Source organism: Phaenicophaeus curvirostris, chromosome 16 (assembly GCF_032191515.1).
Source record: "Phaenicophaeus curvirostris isolate KB17595 chromosome 16, BPBGC_Pcur_1.0, whole genome shotgun sequence".
Classification (NCBI taxonomy): domain Eukaryota; kingdom Metazoa; phylum Chordata; class Aves; order Cuculiformes; family Cuculidae; genus Phaenicophaeus; species Phaenicophaeus curvirostris.
The window spans coordinates 9,908,093-9,925,547 of NC_091407.1; the positions used below are offsets into that span (position 1 = coordinate 9,908,093).

General features: G+C 51.9%; 2 protein-coding genes across 3 annotated transcripts; both read left to right on the forward strand.

Moving 5' to 3' along the window:
* The first annotated feature begins 101 nt into the window (after window positions 1-101).
* Window positions 102-6,311, forward strand: EARS2 (glutamyl-tRNA synthetase 2, mitochondrial). 2 transcript variants are annotated; one of them, XM_069869900.1, is made up of 9 exons: window positions 102-194; window positions 292-447; window positions 1,353-1,542; window positions 1,827-2,299; window positions 3,021-3,129; window positions 3,652-3,805; window positions 4,645-4,775; window positions 5,013-5,148; window positions 5,740-6,311. In XM_069869900.1, exons 1-9 carry the CDS (start codon window positions 152-154, stop codon window positions 5,821-5,823), a joined length of 1,476 nt encoding a protein of 491 aa, XP_069726001.1. In that variant the 5' UTR covers window positions 102-151; the 3' UTR covers window positions 5,824-6,311. The 2 variants fall into 2 exon arrangements, with proteins under 2 accessions (XP_069726001.1, XP_069726002.1); XM_069869901.1 differs by lacking the exon at window positions 292-447 and having other exon boundaries at window positions 127-194.
* A 323-nt stretch (window positions 6,312-6,634) lies between these two features.
* On the forward strand, window positions 6,635-17,352 carry GGA2 (golgi associated, gamma adaptin ear containing, ARF binding protein 2). Its single transcript, XM_069869898.1, has 17 exons — window positions 6,635-6,750; window positions 7,216-7,300; window positions 8,131-8,206; window positions 8,680-8,778; window positions 9,437-9,560; window positions 10,043-10,146; window positions 10,604-10,684; window positions 10,949-11,086; window positions 11,656-11,737; window positions 12,675-12,794; window positions 13,060-13,227; window positions 13,768-13,823; window positions 14,094-14,245; window positions 14,744-14,913; window positions 15,242-15,411; window positions 15,835-15,945; window positions 16,534-17,352. The coding sequence occupies exons 1-17, from the start codon at window positions 6,717-6,719 to the stop codon at window positions 16,642-16,644; spliced, it is 1,881 nt and encodes a 626-aa protein (XP_069725999.1). The 5' UTR covers window positions 6,635-6,716; the 3' UTR covers window positions 16,645-17,352.
* Window positions 17,353-17,455: the final 103 nt, after the last annotated feature.

Genomic DNA, 17,455 nt, shown 5'->3' on the forward strand with positions numbered 1-17,455 from the left:
GCTGCGATTGGCCGGCCGGCCTGGCGCTGCGGTCACGTGGGAGGCGCTGCTGCGCGGCGATTGGCCGAGCGGGATCGGGCGGAAGAAGCTGCGGAGGCTAAACGCGCGGCGGGCGGAAGTGGCTCGGCGGTCACGTGGTCGGCGCGGCGGGATGGCGGGGCCGCCGCGGGTGCGGTTCGGGCCCAGCCCCACAGGTACCGCCGGCGGCTCTGGGGACCGACCCCGCGCCCTCCCCGGTGCCGTCACCGCCGCCCTAACGGCCGCCCTCTCCCCCGTTTCCTCACCCCGCAGGGCTCCTGCACCTGGGCGGCCTCCGCACCGCCCTGTACAACTACCTGTTCGCCAGGAGGCACCGTGGGGCCTTTGTCCTGCGGGTGGAGGACACGGACCAGGCCCGCGTGGTGCCGGGCGCCGCAGAGGCCATCGAGGACCTGCTGGACTGGGCCGGTACGCGCGGACACCGCCCGCGGGGCAGGGATTCCTTTGTAGAGACCGTCAGTGCCCGAGCTGAGAGGGAGAGGACTGTGCGTGACGGAGCGGTGCGGCGCTCCGCGTGGGGACTGAGCGGCCGTGCGGTCGTTCCTCTCGCAGGCACCAGGAGAGGCCCCCTGGGAGCGTCTTGCAGCAGGAATAACCGCGGGCCTTGGTTTCTTTCGGCTGAGGGATCCGAGGTTGTGGGAGCCGCCCAAGGTGCAGCTGTAAGATAGGGGGTGATGGGGAGGCAGAGGTCAGAGCAGACAGATCTTGCTGTGAGTAGATGCAGTGTTTGCATACAGAGCGTTTGCTAAAGGGCACCTGGAGGAGTCAGCTTTCATTCTGAATCCTCTGAATCTTTTTGAATTTAAGAGCTCAAAGTGAGGGTGGTTTTGGAATAGAGAACTGTGATAAACGTGAAGCCAGGTCCCACGGGTGCTGCCGTTAATGGGCAGGCAGGGCTGGGACTTTGTTGTCAGGTACTGAATTTGGAGTAGGTAAAATAACTGGCTCTGGTCTCGTTGTATTTCTGCGATATGAGTGCCCTGTTCTGTGAGCAGGGCAGGTGCTGCTTTGGGTACACCACAGCACTGCGCTCTGAGCACGGTGCTGCTCCGCTCTTCCCTGGGTTTTGGAACTTTGTTTTGCTCATTGCTTCGCACACTGTGATCTCAGTTCTGAAGATGTTGAGGGTTCTTTGCTGCTGAGCCCAGGGGGATCTGACTCCTCCACGAGACGGATGCCGTTTGCTGCCCACCCTGGAGCAGAACCTGTCTTTGGGGACTCTCTGTAGCCTTGCTGTCTCCTCTGCATTCAGTGGGCTCCGAGGGTGGGTTCCCCTCTGCCAGACTCCAGGTATCCCCCTGATGATCTTTCAGGTATCCCCCCTGATGAGAGTCCTCGCCGCGGTGGCCCCTTTGGACCCTACCAGCAGTCCCACAGGCTTGAGCTTTACCAGAGCGCCAGCGCCAAGCTGTTGGAGAGGGGCGCAGCATATCGCTGCTTCTGCACCCCTCAGCGCCTGGAGCTGCTGAAGAAGGAGGCTGTGCGGAGCCAGCAGACCCCACGGTAGGGATTCTGTGTCTGCTGGGTGGTTCCCTCTGTGCCGCATGCTTGCAGAAATTTAGTGCATGGCAATAGGATCGAAACTTGCTGCCCAGAGAGAGATAGAAGCCAGTGTGGCCCTCAGAGGTCTGGGGGAGTGGCCTTCAGGGATGAGGTGGTTTCACTGGACACATAGCGGGTAGATTACAGCTAGAATTCAGGGACTGAGTTAGAGTTCTTGGGATGTGAAAGTGGTTGATGGAGTTTGGCTGGTGTTGAACTGAGACCTTTGTTCTCCGTTCTAAAAGATATGACAACCGATGTCGGCACCTGACGCCCTCAGAAGTGGATGAGAAGCTGTCCCAGGGCCTCGACTGGGTTGTCCGCTTCCGTCTGGAGAAGGGGGTGGAGCCCTTTCGGGACCTTATCTACGGCTGGAAGAAGCACGAAGTGGCTGATGTGGAAGGTGACCCGGTGATTCTCAAGGGAGATGGGTTCCCCACATACCACCTGGCGAACGTGGTGGATGACCACCACATGGGCATCAGCCACGTCCTGCGGGGCACCGAGTGGCTGACGTCGACGTCCAAGCACCTCCTTCTCTACAAAGCCTTTGGCTGGGACCCCCCTCAGTTTGGTCACCTCCCGCTGCTCCTGAACAGAGACGGGAGCAAGCTGTCGAAAAGGCAGGGGGACATCTCCCTGGGGCGTTTTGCTCGGGATGGCTACTTGCCAGAGGCTCTGCTGGACATCATCACCAACTGTGGCTCCGGATTCGCAGGTAACAGCAGTGCAGGTTCAGTGGTTGCTAGAGCACCTCTGGATGCAGACTTTGGGGAGTGGGTGAGGGTTATTTAATAACAGAGAGGTCTGGCAGTGTTTGAAGGGATCAGGAGTTGGGTGTCAGGCAACCGGCCTGTCACCAAAGTGCCACCAGGGCTCCCGCGGAGCTATGAAAGGCTGGGTGGTCAGCTGGAGTGGTGGGAATCCTCCTGGCTCTCTGCAGCCAATTGAGTCTGATGTTTGATGGATTTCCATGTGGGACAACGTTCATCTCAGGCAGAAGAAACTGACCATGAACTTCTGAGAAAGCTTGTATTCTGTGGTTAATAACAGCAACGTCATGTGTTGTGTGTGTCACACTTCTTGTTTTACTGGAAAGACTGTGAGGAGTTAAGTCAATGACACTTGCTGTGTGGGGATCACAAATTAACTCATGTTTTGCGAACTCTGCTTGGGAATGAAACCTTTCCTGGGCAGTGGAGCCTCCTGGCTGAGCGCTGCTGCTTTTTGGCTGGCTGATGTGAGGAGCGTTCCCCTGCAGAGCCAGCAGAATGGCCCAGGTTCCAGTTTCTCACCAGCTCAGTAGCAGAGCCGGCACTCAGGGAAAGGTCAGCGTCCTGTGTGTCCTACAGCAAATTCCCTTCCCATCCACATGTGGACACATGTCATTCCCTGCCAGAGAGAGAGTGTGTATTATTCTCTCCTGGGTTGTTTTGCAGAGAAACAGATGGGGAGGACGTTGGAGGAGCTGACCTCACAGTTCGAAATAGGCAGAATTACAACTCATTCTGCTCTCCTGGATCTGGAAAAACTCCCAGAATTCAACAGGTATAAATATCAGTGGTGACTTTAATCACCTTTACATCAGTGAGCATTTGTCCCTAGCACTTGGCTTTGTCTGGCACTTCCGTTTGTTGGATCAAACAAGGTCCTGGTGCAGCAGCTTTTTGACTGTGCTACAGTGACATCTCTGCTCACGCTGTTCCCGTCTCCTCTCCTGTCCTGGGCTTAGACACTGGTGTGGAGCGCTCTGTGAAAACCGGGGAAAGTGGTGTGGAGCTGGGAGAATGCAGGGTCTTTGGTTTAGACCCAAAATAACATCTGAAATGAGGCAACACTTCCAGAGGGCACTGCTGGAAGTGCACTTGTGAGCCACAGGGGTGTTGTGCTGCCGAGTCACCACGTCTCTTGTTCACCGTGATGCATTGGCACTTAAGGTTTTCCTATAGAGTGTCTATTTGGGTCTTGATGGTATTCTTCTGATGGTTTTAATAGCTAAATGTTGTGAGGTTAGGGTGATGAGATCCAGACTAACCCAAAGGAGTTGAAAAGCAGCTTTCTTTGTTACAGAATCCACCTTGCCCGTCACGTTGAGCACATGGGGCTGCGACAGAAGCTGATCAGAGAGCTGCAGTTGCTGGTGGAGCACACCTACGGGGATCAGCAAGTGGATCAAGAGGTTCTAGAAAAGGAGTATGTGGAGCGAGTCCTCCTGCTGAGAAAAGTAGGAGCAGTGGTAGCATCGTCTCACCGTTTTGGGGGGGTTCCTGGCTGAAGACTCGGCTGAGCCCGGGCTCTGCTCTGTGCACAGCAGCCGGCTCTCCCTGCCAGCTCAGGTGGTGTGCGTGCGTGCCAACCTCTCAAATCCAGTGAGAGAGGTAGCTCATGTGTACAAATGGGCGTGGTGAACATCTCGGTGGCCTTTGTGAAGCCGTAAGCTCAATCCATACCTTGCCAAGCCAGCAGAAGCAGCCTCCTTGCAGAGGTGGATGAAGTTCTCCTGGCTGAACTGGTGGGGTTTGTGGTGCCTGATCTTGCTTAAGTGGCAGTGCTGGCTGTACAGGGAACAGAAGATCTTGTGGCTTTTCCCAGTGCCAGGAGGGTGAGCCCAGCCGTTTCCCAGTCTGCCCCTGGAGTGCTGCTGTGGTATCTGGCGTGTTCCTTGTGGAGAATAAAGCCGTCTTTGTAATCCTGCTCCAGTGTGAGGGCTTCACTGAGGCAGCAGGACAGCGACTCGTGATTTCCCACTCTTGAAAGGTGGCAGAGGAACATGACGAGCCACTTCCCCGACCTAACTCTGAGTCAGCCTGTGTGCGGCTCTGCAGCTGGCGACAGGCATGGCCTGTCAGGCCACTTCTGCGTCCCTGCACATCCCGGCTGGTTACGGGTGTGAAAACTCAGCTGCTGAAATGTCAGTGGCTGATGTTTCCTGTGTGGTTTCGGTACAGAGTGCTAGGCAGTCATGTGCCTGCACCCTCTGGAGCTGTGTGTGAAGCCCCCACAGGATGTGTTGCTCCCCACAGCTGAATCCTCAGCCTTGATAGCTTTGCTTTCTCTCTCCAGGGTCACATCAGCTTCTTGAAGAACCTGGTGTCGTCTGATTATTCTTACTTATGGGTGAGGCCCTCGGTGTCCCGAGAGCAGCTAGAAGCAATTTCTGCAGAAGCAGATGAAATAGGAACGCTGGTCCTAGGGTAAGTGTCAGTGTCTCTGCACACACCTGCCCACCCATGTATTTAAACTTGATGTTTCTGAACAAGCTCTGCTCCTCGTGCTGGTGAAGTAAAGTTGTGGCTTTGCCAAGCAGAGCCTCAGCAACGGTATCGAGGTGAAGCAGTCCCACCCAACCACCTGGGAGTCGTTGAAGTTGTTCCTGGGTGGGATTTCCGTGCTTTGTCCATCCGGTTGTAAGGACGTCTTCTCTCCTGAAGGCTCATGACAAAGCCAGGAGCTGTTTTGGGTGTGGAGGAGTTGAACAAATTGCTGAGAAGCCTGCAGGAGCAAACCAGAAAGACCAAATACAGCAGCATGATGAAGCTCCTCCGCTTGGCCCTCAGTGGGCAGCAGGTAAGAAATACAGGTTCTGAGACTGCGACCTTTAATTTTTGTTTGTTAAACAAAAATTTTCTCTCTACTAGCAAGATACTGGGGTCTGGGTGTATTGCAAGGACTGACCTCGGTTCCTGTTATGAGCAAATGTACCGATGCACAGCAGTTTGGGGAGAAAGGGCGGACAGAGTTTCAGAAGGGCCAAAGTTGTCAAAATACAAATACGCTTGTCACAAATCTGTGGTTAGAAGATCCTTTGGACCAGCTGTTTTAGGGCATGTTGGCAAGGTTGTAGGTTTTGGGCAAAACTGGAATTTTAAGTGCCATCTGCTTTTATGAAGTTCAAACCCAAGTTTTACAGAAGTTCTTCAAAGCCTGATCCTGGCTTCGGCCCTCGCATCAATCCTGGGCAGTTTGGCTGTTCTTAGTATTTACTTCAGGAGGAAAAAAAAACCCCAAACCCTTGTTTTGAGATGGCTCAGCAACCCCTGCCCCTTGGTCTGGCAGCAATCTGATAGTGAATCGCTATCATTTCCTTCATGGTGATGCATAAACACGTGCTGAAACGGTAAGTTCGTGTTTGTACAGTGACTTCTTCTGTGTTTCCAGCATGGACCAAGCGTTGCTGAGATGATGGTGACTCTGGGACCCAAAGAAGTGTGTGGACGAATACGCAAAGCACTGTCTGGCTGACATGAGGCAGAAACGACACCCGCAGCCAGCCCATGGACTTGGACGGCGTAGGCAGCGCGGGTCCTTGTCCTAGAGCTGAGGTTTTTGATCTGTGTGGTTATCTTTGATCAGATGAGCCGGGCGTTAAAGCAGGCGGGTGTTGCTGTGCTGTTTCCAGATCTGGATGTAACTGCACTAAACATGAGCCACTTTGACTGGGAGAAGAGCCAAACACAGATCTGAGGCTGTCCTTCTGCTTCCGTCTTGTGCAAACAGCCTGGTTTCCAGGCTGGGAGAAAGAGAGAGACTTCTATCAGCGTTTACATTCAGACCGTGTGGACAGAGAGTAGTGCTGTTTTTGATGCCAGTGTGATTTGTCTCAAGTGATCGGTCTCCTTTAGGTGATGGCTTCACCATTGGAGTACCCACAGCTACAACTGCAAAGGTCCCCAGTGACTAATACTGTGCGGAGAGTATTTTTATATAAGTAAAGCTGTGTATATAATATATTATGTATATTATAGCTTCCCTGCTGTTGTGGCAGGCCAAGTGAGGTGCTCGGAGAGGGGGACTCTTCTCCATGTCTACAGTGTAACGTGCATGGTTCTGCTAAAAATATCCCTGCCCAGGAGACTGTGATGTTATTTCCTCTTTCGGGTGAAGATCTTTTAATTATTAATGTGGTGACTTTTGATTCTGTTCTTGCCAATCCGCACTTGCTCTGCACACCAGCGAGGGGAGGAGCAGCCGGAGAGGCGGGAGGTTTTACTGAGCCAACCCACACCCACAGTGTACATTTCCACACCAGGAGAACTCGTGTGGGCTCTCCACAAGGGCAAGAAACAGTGTGCACGGAACGACGTCGGGTGGATCTGCTTCCTGCTTTGCAGCAGGGCGGAGCAGAGACAGAGTCCATGGCTGGTGCTGGGATATTGGAGCGTTTGCTCAGTGAGTAGGGCTGGGGGCCAGGGGCCAGGGCTGGCTTTGCTGCTGGCTCCGACAGGGTGGGCACCGGAGCAGCTTCAGCTCCACTGGGAAGGGTCCACAGGGTTCCTTCAGGGGGATGTTTTTGGGTGCTGTCTTAACTTTCTGGCTCTCCTGCTCCCCATCCCTCCTCCATCCTCAGCCCCACTCCTACCACTGCTGTTCATGTACCAGGCTGTGGACCAGACACAGCTGAAAAAGACTTCCCATTTACTTCAATTCCTCAAGAGTGTGCACTTGGGATTCTGATTTTAAGCAGGTTTTAGTAGCAGCTCTTTCCTGCTCGTCCTGTGTCTCCCATTTCTGCCTCTCACCAAAAGTCCCGAAGCAGCTGGCAGCAGCGAGTGCTGAGCTGCTTCCTGCCTTGCGTTGCTCGACCTACACTGAGGCTGGGTTTGCTTTTCCTTTTCTTTTTCTCCCCTGGGTAAGATAAAGCTACGGACCCAAATATCTCTGAGGAAAACTGGGAATGCATCCAGCAGTTCTGTGACCAGGTGAACGCTGACATAGAAGGGTAAGGCAGACAGACGGCTCTTTGTGTGCAACTGGCCCTGAGCTGCTCCCACGGCTGTGGGGGGGAACGGGAACTGTGAGCCTGGAGAGACAGTCAGGAGCGCTCGCTGGCTCTGCTGCTCCAGAGAGAACCTGCCTGGGGATGGGTACATAAGCTGTAGAGATGTGTACCCTGATATGGTGGAAGCTGGTGCCCAGGAAGAGGCTCTGACACCCATTGCTGCAGCCCGTGGGACACAGGTCCTGCCCCAGGGCCCTTGGCAGCCTCTGGGAGATGGGGCCAGGATCCCAGCCTTGGGTTCCGCAGGAATTTCTGCGTGAGCTCAGCCTCTGCTTTTCCTTTCAGAGACGTGGGAGACTCCGGCTGGGATCTCCCAGCCTTCCAGCGGTCGGTCTGCTCTGTGGGAAAGAGCAAGAACTAGTCCTTTCCTAATGACCAGTCAAAGCTTAGTGATCACCTTGCTCCTTAGCGCAAAGGCCTGAGCCCGCACTCAAGTAGCTCTGGCATGGGTGCAGGAGCCACCAGCAGTCTGGGGCTGTGGGTTTAAGCTCCTGTGAGTGCGCAGAGACAGCTCTGTCTCCCTGTGCCTGCCCGGAGAAAGCCCTTGCCTATCCTGTCTGGCTCACTCCATGGGGATGGCTGCTGGAAACGGCTGGAGCAGAGCAGTGGGCTCGCACAAGCTGCTTTGGTTCATCTCTCGCCCCTCGTGCACGCAGCCCCTGCCTGGGGAGGGTCCTGGTGCAGTGGGGTGGGGGTCCGGCAGCTGCTCTGCAGCTTTGGTTTCTCCTGGAAACTTGTGTGCTGTCTGACTGGCTTCTGCTACTCCCCAGCCCATTGCTCGCACTGAGGCTGCTGGCGCATAAAATCCAGTCGCCGCAGGAGATGGAAGCTCTCCACGCTCTCACAGTAAGTGCTTTCATCCGCGTGCAGAGGCAGCAGTAACTTGGAGATATAGTTTGGGGGTAGAGGCAGTACAGACGTCTCTTCTTCTCTTAGATGTCTCTCCCTTTCTTTTTCTCTTAGATCTCTCTCCCTTTTAACTTTGCATTGCGCGAGGAGACAAGGCTATACCCTGGGGAGGAGCTGCTGCTGTTCCTTCCCTTGTCCTGCTGGGGTGGTTTTGGGGGTCTGCAGCTCTCAGCCTCTGGTCCCACAACAGGGTCAGCGGCCCAAAACTTATTGGTGATGGGTAGAACAGAGCAGATGGTCTCAAACTTGCTGCTTAAGGCTAGATGCATGGAAAAATACCTCCTCTTGCTGCACAGCTTCCTCAGGATCTTGCATTTGCGACTGCAGTGCCAGAAAGTTCTTGGATTTGTATTATGACAGCAAAGTCCCGTGTGTTCTATTTCTGTTCTGCACTGCTTTGTTTTCTGCAGGTGCTGGAGACCTGCGTGAACAACTGCGGAGAAAGATTTCATAGGGAAATAGCAAAATTCAGGTTCCTGAATGAGCTGATTAAAGTGCTTTCCCCGAAGGTGGGTGGTGGGGTTTACACTGGTCATTGCAGGTTGCACTCTTTTTTTCACCCTGGATATGAAAACTTAGAATTAATCTTATGTAGAAGTAGAGTGGAACCTGTTCAGTGCCTCCAAGTGCAAGGACTGGATATGAATCTCCTGTAAAATCTAGTTTTATTCCATTTAACTGAGTGCTCATAGGTAACAGGCAGAGAAATTGGAGAAACCTCCAGACACTGTAAAAACATAGGGATTTTGTTTCTCATTTGGTTCAGTTTTCATTTGTCCAGGTGAGGCCAGTGGGGCTGTTTCCATTGTGGGCAGTGAAAGGCAGAGTTTAATGTCAGGCGCAGAACTGTTCTCTCTAAAATAAACTGACTTACTTTTGGTTTTGGATTCAATAACTGATTGGAGAGGTTCTGAAATGGTTTCATTTCGATAGTCATGTAGTATCTGTGTGACTACCATATGCTCAAGAGCATTTCTGGTGCTTGGAGCTGAGCAGTGTCCTGTGGCACAGGGCGCACAGTTGGCAGCACTAAACCAAGTGACAAGAACCCAGTTGTTACTTGGTCCCTGCCACAAACAGCCTGGGGCAAGAGCCGTGACTGGCTCTGATTCTTTGGGTTTAGTCTTCTTTGTCTCACTTTACTCTTCTTGTTTGTTTTCCTTCCAGTACTATGGAATCTGGTCTTCAGAAAAAGTCAAGTCCAGAGTGACAGAAGTGATATTCAGTTGGACGGTCTGGTTTCCTCGGGAAGTTAAAATCCGGGATGCTTATCAGATGCTGAAGAAACAAGGTTTAGTTCTGTTATTTCAGTTTCCTTGCTAGCGTTCCAGTGACTGACATGGTTTCAACCACAGTTATCTTCCCTCTTCACTCCATGACTCAGCCTTTTCGTGGCACGTTGTGTCTGAGGAGGAAAGAGCAAAGGCTGCACTTCCAGGTCTGCCTGGGCACTTAAGGATGTGTGTCCCTCTTTAACGAGATTTACCAAACAGCATTGTTGAGTCGGGAGCAGGCTGGCCTTGTGGCTAGGGGAGATCTTAGCAGTGAGCTCAGCAGGTCTGAATTTCAGTTTACACCTTGAATATCTCGCTGTGCTCAATTCAAGGGAGAAAGGGAAGGCTTTTGTCTGGGTCTGTGCTAAGGAAACTTCTTGCTTCTCTATCTCTTCTTGGGGAGGAGTGGAGGAATTGGGTGCACATTCGGATGCACCATTGAGCATTGATGTTTTTAACAGCTCAGGCATCACTGAACAAATGTTGTTGCCCGTTCCAGGGATTGTAAAAGAAGATCCCAAAGTACCAGAAGACAAAATTTTACCTCCCCCTTCTCCAAGACCTCAGAATTCAATTTTTGATAGAGATGAAGAGAAATCCAAGGTAAACCTCTGGGTTTTCATGCCTAACCCCTGCTTTGTGCTGATGAGGAGACAGACTTGGTCATATATGGGGGTTTTTCCTGTTTCAGACAGATGATCCTCAGGCTAACGCTAGCCCTTCTGGCTGGACAACAGCTTGAGAATCCTTTGATGCTTTGCCAGAACATTTTGCTTAGTAAAATAGAAACTTTTACTGAAATACATCTGTTTCTATTCAACTTTCCCGAGGGAAGGTTTCTCCAGGCCCTATGGGAGTTCTGCAGAGCCAGAGCTCTTGTTCCCGAGCACTGCGTGCAGGCAGAGGCAGCAGTAGAATCCGGATTAGGTTATTGGGCAGGAGCACACCTGTTCCCAGCGTTACAGAAGTTGTTAGGACACCAGGTGTCTCAATATCTGCCCCGCTGTGATGTGTGCCTGGAGACCACTGCTCACCGCTGCCCGATGCTCTCCCTCAACAGCTCCTAGCGAGGCTTTTAAAGAGCGACCACTCCGAAGACCTGCAGGCTGCCAACCGTCTGATCAAGAGCATGATTAAAGAGGTGGGTACGGGCAGGAGCCGGCAGCTCCTTGGCTCAGCAGCTGCATTTGCAGGCAGGAGGGGACTTGGCAACTGCCCTGAGAGGGGCAGGAGGTTTCTGTCTTCACCCTTGACAGGGAGGGACGGGGGTGAGTCTGTACCTGCGCTGCCTGCTGCCTCCTATCACGATGTCAGGAGGAAGCAGCTCCAGAGTGACCCAGCCAAGCAAGTGCATGGGCTGTATGAGCCAAATTGTCATCTGCTTTGATTTCATTTTGCATCAAAGGAACAAGAGAAGACAGCTAGGGCATCCAGAAGAGACAGCACCATCAGTGAAGTTTCTGAGAATGTTATGCGTATGGATGAGTTACTGGAAAACTACCAGCGACAAGAATTATCCACGGCTGACCAGGAGACCCTACAGGTAAGAGGTTATTTTGTCTGGCAAAGGCTGGGAAGGCCCAGAGCAACAGGATACACGGGGCAGCACAGTGCCCTCGGCTTCTGCCAGGGAAAGAGCATTGCCACAGCAGAAAGAGTTTCCAACACATTTGGTGAATGACAGATCCCTGTACCTGTATAATGCAAGTTGGAACAAAACCAGCTCCTGCTGTGATGGTTTGAGTTTGTCTGGTTTAGCTGCTCTTCTCATGGTCTCTTATGGGGAAATGGCTCTTCCTCCAGCACACAGGAATCCCCTTGTGTGGTACAGTGGTGTGATGAGATCTGACCAGAGCAGCTCAAAGCTGCGGGTTCTTCGGCCTGCGCTACATTTTCTGTGATTCTCCTTTTCCACCCAGAGCTCATAGGCTGCTGCTGCTTGTAAGGATCAGGGAATTAAAGAAACATTTGAAGTCACTCATAGAGCTGTCAGGATACCTTTATGGTCATCAAGTACCTGAAACTCTACTAGGACGCCTACCAGACTCCTAAATTAAACAACACTTTAGACAACGGCATTCTTGTGGGTAAGAATTTCTCCTGTATCCACAGACTCTGTTTCAGCGCTGTGAGAAGCTCAGGCCGCTGCTCTTTCGCCTTGCCAGCGAGACGGTTGATGATGATGAGGCACTAGGTAAAAGCCAACACTGCCCTTGGGTTTCTTTGCAGTTAAGTCCACCTACCTTTTGCTTTGACAAGAAGAGTATGCCCTCCCGCTGAGGGGCAATGCTTAGGCACTTGCTGCCCTGCTGGCAAAGCTTTCCATGTGCACCTTTAAGCTGTGCCCTTGGGAAGTGGCATAAGCCTCCTCCCAGTCCTCTCCAAGGAGACTGTAAACTTTCCCTTGGATCCCAAAGTTAAACAGCGAATCCAGCTTCTTCTGGCCAAGGTGGTTTTCAGAGTTTGGGAAGTTCTGGTGTTTAGTGAACTGAGGGCTTTTGAAGTCTCTTCTCTGCAGAGGTGAAGTTCTTCCTGTCTGTCAATGCAAGGGAAAACACATTTTTGATTTCTTCAGGAACACATTGAGGAGGGCATGTGAGCAGAGTCCCTGAATTCCACAGTTGTGAAATTTAGCCCTTTCTGGAGGATTGCATTTCACAGTCCTGTCCTTAAGCATCAGCATCCTGACTGAAGGGGTGCCTTGCTGAACAGGCATCTTAAACAGCAGGCGCAGGAACTCAGCTGTGCCTCAAACACTTCATTCACACCCAGGAGTGCCAGGGCTCTCCAGCTGTGGAATGCTGGATTAGAGATTCGAGTGCACTCGGAAAACTTGCAGAGAGCAGCAAAGCGCATAAGAGATGGCAGGAGCTGTAAGTGCTTTAGAGACGGGATCAGATTTCAAATTGATCTTGATAAATGAGAGTGAGGCTGAAATCCAGAGATGAATGTGCGAAATGCTGCAATTCAGACACGGAATGAAAAATTGCTCAGGAGCAGTTTGCCCCACTTGCCTTTGCCCCAGGCACATCCTGAGCTGTGCTGTACCTTCCTCAGGAGCCACTTAGGGTGTGCCGTGAGACGAACCTTCTTGTTAGAGCATCAGTGTTTTGTTTCTCGTTGTTTCCCAGCTGTGATACTGCAGGCCAATGACCGGCTTACCCAGGCGCTCGGACGCTACCGGCAGGTCATAACCAGCAATGAAAACGGTAGTGGAGGAGGTTCAGCCACCGGCTCCACTGATGCAACAGGTAGAGAGCATCCTGCAGCATCCCATGATGGTGCTGCCCCTGCATGTCATGGATGAAGGGAGTTGGGAAGGGAAGTACTTCTTGGAGAATAAGTGGAGAAAATCCTGTAGTAAAGAGTACTACAATGTAACCATCATGTGCATATGGCTGGTAGAAAATATCCCTCAAGTGCTTCACCCCTGAGTCCTTTCGAGTGTGCCTGTACCCGCAAATATGCTGTTCCTCTGAGGAAGGTTCTCTTTAACTCTTCCTGCTGTTCCCAAAGCACAACGGCCAGCCCCAAGGCGTATGAAGAGCTACACACTGATCGACTTCTCTGAGCTGGAGGCGACAGCCCAGGCTCTTACAGACCAATCTGCAGATGTAACCACCGCCTCTCGGCACGGCAGCACAACCTCTACCTGTCTGCTCGAGGAGGAGTTCACGTTGCTAGGTTTGTATGTGTGATTCAATGTGGTGCTACCCTCGTTACCAGGGTGCGTGGCATTTAATGCACGCAGGAGAACTTTGACTTTAATATCAGTCCTTAAGAGAAAGGGGACCCTTTTAACCATAGGAAGTGTCATCAGTTTTCAAGAATGTAGTTTCTGTAATGGTGTTAGACCACTTCTCCAAACTGCTGTTAGACAGCAAAGGAAGAACTGGGATGGCAAGTCATTCTTTATCAGGGAGTGCTGGGATAGGACAAGGGGGAACAGTTTGCAGCTGAAAGAGGGGAGATTGAGATGAGATCTCAGGAAGAAAAGTTTTCGTGTGAGGGTGGGGAGGCCCTGGCCCAGGTTGCCCAGAGCAGTGGTGGCTGCCCCATCCCTGCAGGGGTGATCCAGTGGGAGGTGTCCCTTCTCAGGGCAGGGGGTTGAAACTGGATGGGCTTTGAGGTTCCTTCCAACTCAAACCATTCCATGATTCTATAAATCTGTGGAAGCCCCTGGTTTTCTGTAATTGATCTGTGGCATTTTGGCATCTCTCTTAGGTCTCAGCAACTCTCCTGTTGCACAGAGCCCACCAGCCAGTTTTGGCTTGGCAGAGGTGAGTGATACTAAGGCACAAAGGACAAAGATCAGACACGATTCCTAATTTAGCTTCCTCTGGCAGCCTTTTTTTACACCACTCTGTTCTGAAGGAGAACTGGAATCCTCCTGCTTTGCAGTGAATTTCCCAGTTACAGTTTGCAACCAGATAACTCACATTCATTTCTGCTTTAAGCAGTGTTATTAAAAATTAGGTTCTTTCCAGTACAACAGGTCTGACTTTTTGCTGATTCTCCATAGCATGAACCAGAAGCACCTTATTTTTCAGCCTGCTGTATGCAATGGAAACGGTGCGACTGGAAGCGCTGCTCAAACACAGGGACCGCAGGAGCGCTGGGAAGACGGCTCTTTAGAGAAGAACGAATTTCAGGCCCTGGCTTATGAGCTCTCCCCACCGTGCAGGACCAAGTCATTATCCTTGTAAGCATAATGCAGTCTGACTATGGGGGTGAGGAATACTGTTTTACAGTAGTGAGTTTCAGGAACACCGCTCAGCTACAGGTGGTTTCTGATGGCAAGTGACCCACCCGTGCGGTGGCTCTTCAGCAGCAGTTATGCACCTGTAATTGCACACTAGGACCTTCCAAGGGTCAGAAACTTGGAGAGACAAATCCCCTGGCTTAGTAAGAAGCTGATCTTGAACTGAAGTGGCAAAACCCTCACAGTTGGGTCTTTTTAGTGGGCTTCTAAAGCCTGAAACGGTTTCATGTTAGTAACAAATGCTGAAATAGCAGCTTCTTCCATAGCAAACAGAGGCAGTTTTTTATTTTCTTGAGAGCTCAGAGAGTGTAAGCTGGTTCTTTCTTTAAACGTAAGTGGGGTGAGGGGTTAGGGGCAAAAGATGGACACGGCAGAAGGTGGTAGGTACCATGTATTCTCCCCAGTTAACACAATCTTTTTACACACTTTTCTTTCCAGGGATTTATCACCGATGAAGCTGCCCTTGCCAGATCTTCCACATACCTCAATGGCAGAAACTTCCTTCTCCAGCCTAGGCCATGAGCCGAAGCCTGCTGCCTCTTTGCATCCAACTTCCCAGGATGCTTTGCTAGAGAACCTTTTTGTCCCCTTAACTTCAATCACACCAAGTAAGTGCAATGATTCCTGCGTCCCAGCACTGCTTACTAGAGCTCTTCGGTGACTTGTGCAGAGGAGCAAGCCACAGCAGCTTCATGCTGTGTGGGTTGGGTGAAGAAAAGCAATGACTGTTTTAGAGAGGATCCAGATTCCTTTCTGTGCCTTAGAGGCAAAATGTAAATCACAGGCAGGCGCTGTAGCTGCTTGGTCTGGAGTTTGCTGGAGGAAGTTTGTATGCGTGTTTCCTTTTTGCTGTTCCTTACCCCATCTTCGCTGTTCTGCCCTCAGGAGGCAGGGAAATCCATACTTTGTTTCTGATTCTCCTTTTGTCTCCGGTAGGCAGTATCTGTCCACTCACTGTGTATGACAGGAATGGTTTCAAGGCTATGCTCCACTTCTCCAGAGACCCGGCTCCTGGCCACCCAGATGTGCTGGTGATGGTTCTTTCTATGCTGAGCACATCAGCTCAACCAATTAGGGACATTGTGTTCCGGGCTGCAGTCCCAAAGGTGAGAAGCCTGCGATGAGTAGAAGAGAGTGAGACTACTCAGAAATGTCCCGAGGAGAAGGGTTGCCATGTCCTGCTTAGGATTGGCCTTGCTTATGGGAAACTGCACGGCTCCCTTTCTCCAAACGGTGACCTTGTCATGTGGCAGTGCCTGTGCCCTCTGCCTGTCTCACGGGGTGTGTCCCCAGCCTCCAGACAGCCAGGCAGGGCTCCAGACCCGCTGCTTTAGCCTCCTGGGTGAGGCACTCGTTCTGCTTGTACATGTGCAGCGTGGAATTGTCCATTTGGGAAGATCTGCCTTGAGATGCAGGCTGTGGAAAGGCATGCTTTTCATTAAATGACAGCATATGGCTCGCCTGTCTTTAACTAGCCCTGTAATGCTCCCAGCATGAAACAAACCTGTTCCTTTTGTTTTCTCTTTCAGACCATGAAAATAAAGTTACAGCCAGCATCTGACTCTGAGCTGCCGGCCTTCAGCCCCTTCCTCCCCCCTGCGGTGGTATCCCAGGTTCTGCTGCTTGCCAATCCACTTAAGGTCTGTGTGGTATTGATTCCACTGGTGGAGCGCTCAGAATGTTGCTGCAGCGGGTGGAGCATTTGGGGAAAGATGAGGACAGTAGTATTAGCGGGGAGATGCAGAGGAGACACAGAGCAGTCTGGGCTGTGCTGGGAAGGCATTTTTCCCACCGAAGCAGCTTTCCAGAGCTATAATGTGAAGGATCAAATGGACCTGCGTGGTTCTGCTTCAGCCTGCCTGTAGAGACTTCTCCTGGCAGGGACCAAGCAGATGTTTAGATCTAACGGGACAAAGGGCCACCCAAGGCACAAGTGGTAGGTGGCAGTTCTGTGCCCTTGGTCAGTAATTACGAGACCAATGATTCAGTATGGAATCCTCTGTCACTGGGTGGCCAAGCATGCCCTCAGGGGGCTTGCACAGGTCTCCCAGTCACTCTATGTTGTGAAGATCCAGATCTTGTTCTGTGCAGAGCTACTGCATGGATGAAGCGTTCCTTCTCCCCTTTCGTAGGGTAACTCACTGCAGCAAGGCTGGGAGGGATGAGGCTGGAGGAAGCCCAGGAATCTGCAGTGATGTGCCCCCTCCCTCCATTCCTTTCTCTTGAAGGTTCCTATCCGACTCAGATACAAACTGACGTTCACGCAAGGCGCGCAGCCCTTCAGCGAAGTGGGAGAGGTGACTGGTTTCCCTGAAGCAGAGCTCTGGGGCAGGAGCTGAAGGTCAGCAGGGCTTGGACATTGCCGTATTGCCCTGGCGGTGGATGCAGAGGGACTGTGTGCCTGGACTCTGTGATGGCTTATTCCAATGGGATCCACCATCTCCTTCCTTTCAGTTTCTGTGAAAGTGTCTGGCAGGAAGAGCATCTGTTGGCTCCTGCTGGTGACCCTGCTCTAATGGAGGCTGCTGGAGAGCCCTGCAGCCTTTATACTTCTTAGAATCATAGAATCACCAGGTTGGAAAAGACCCACCGGATCACTGAGTCCAACCATTCCTATCAATCACTAAACCATGTCCCTCAGCATCTTGTCCACCCGTGCCTTACACCCCTCCAGGGAAGGTGACTCAACCCCCTCCCTGGGCAGCCTGTTCCAGTGCCCAATGACCCTTTCCGTGAAAATTTTTTTCCTAATGTTCAGCCAGAACCTCCCCTGGTGGAGCTTGAGGCCATTCCCTCTCGTCCTGTCCCCCATCACTTAGGGATTCTTCCTTATTCATCTTTCCTGCTGCTTCCTGGGCCGGTTTTCTCTCTTCCCCGTTTCTTTTCGTTTTTCAACAATAATAATAATAAAAAAGAGTCAGATCTATACGCACAGCCCGCCCTCCTGACAGACTGTCCTGTCTGCTTCCACTGGGGCTCCTGAACAGAGAAAGAGATAAGGAAAGGTGGGAGTTGGGTGATTTGGACTCTGTGGATGAAATTTATAGGATCATGAAACGGTTTGTGTCAGAAAGGACCTCGAAGCCCATTCAGCCCCACCCCCACCATGGGCAGGGACACCTCCCGCTGGCTCAGGTGCCCCCGGCCCCA

Bases quoted from the DNA above. Each gene is read 5' to 3' on its own strand.
- EARS2 (XM_069869900.1), top strand. From the start codon at position 152: ATGGCGGGGCCGCCGCGGGTGCGGTTCGGGCCCAGCCCCACAG. The intron at 195-291 runs GTACCGCCGGCG...CTCACCCCGCAG, and splicing joins GTTCGGGCCCAGCCCCACAG to GGCTCCTGCACCTGGGCGGC. The intron at 3,806-4,644 runs GTAGGAGCAGTG...TTCTCTCTCCAG, and splicing joins GAGTCCTCCTGCTGAGAAAA to GGTCACATCAGCTTCTTGAA.
- GGA2 (XM_069869898.1), top strand. From the start codon at position 6,717: ATGGCTGGTGCTGGGATATTGGAGCGTTTGCTCA. The intron at 9,561-10,042 runs GTTTAGTTCTGT...TGCCCGTTCCAG, and splicing joins TCAGATGCTGAAGAAACAAG to GGATTGTAAAAGAAGATCCC. The intron at 12,795-13,059 runs GTAGAGAGCATC...CTGTTCCCAAAG, and splicing joins CGGCTCCACTGATGCAACAG to CACAACGGCCAGCCCCAAGG.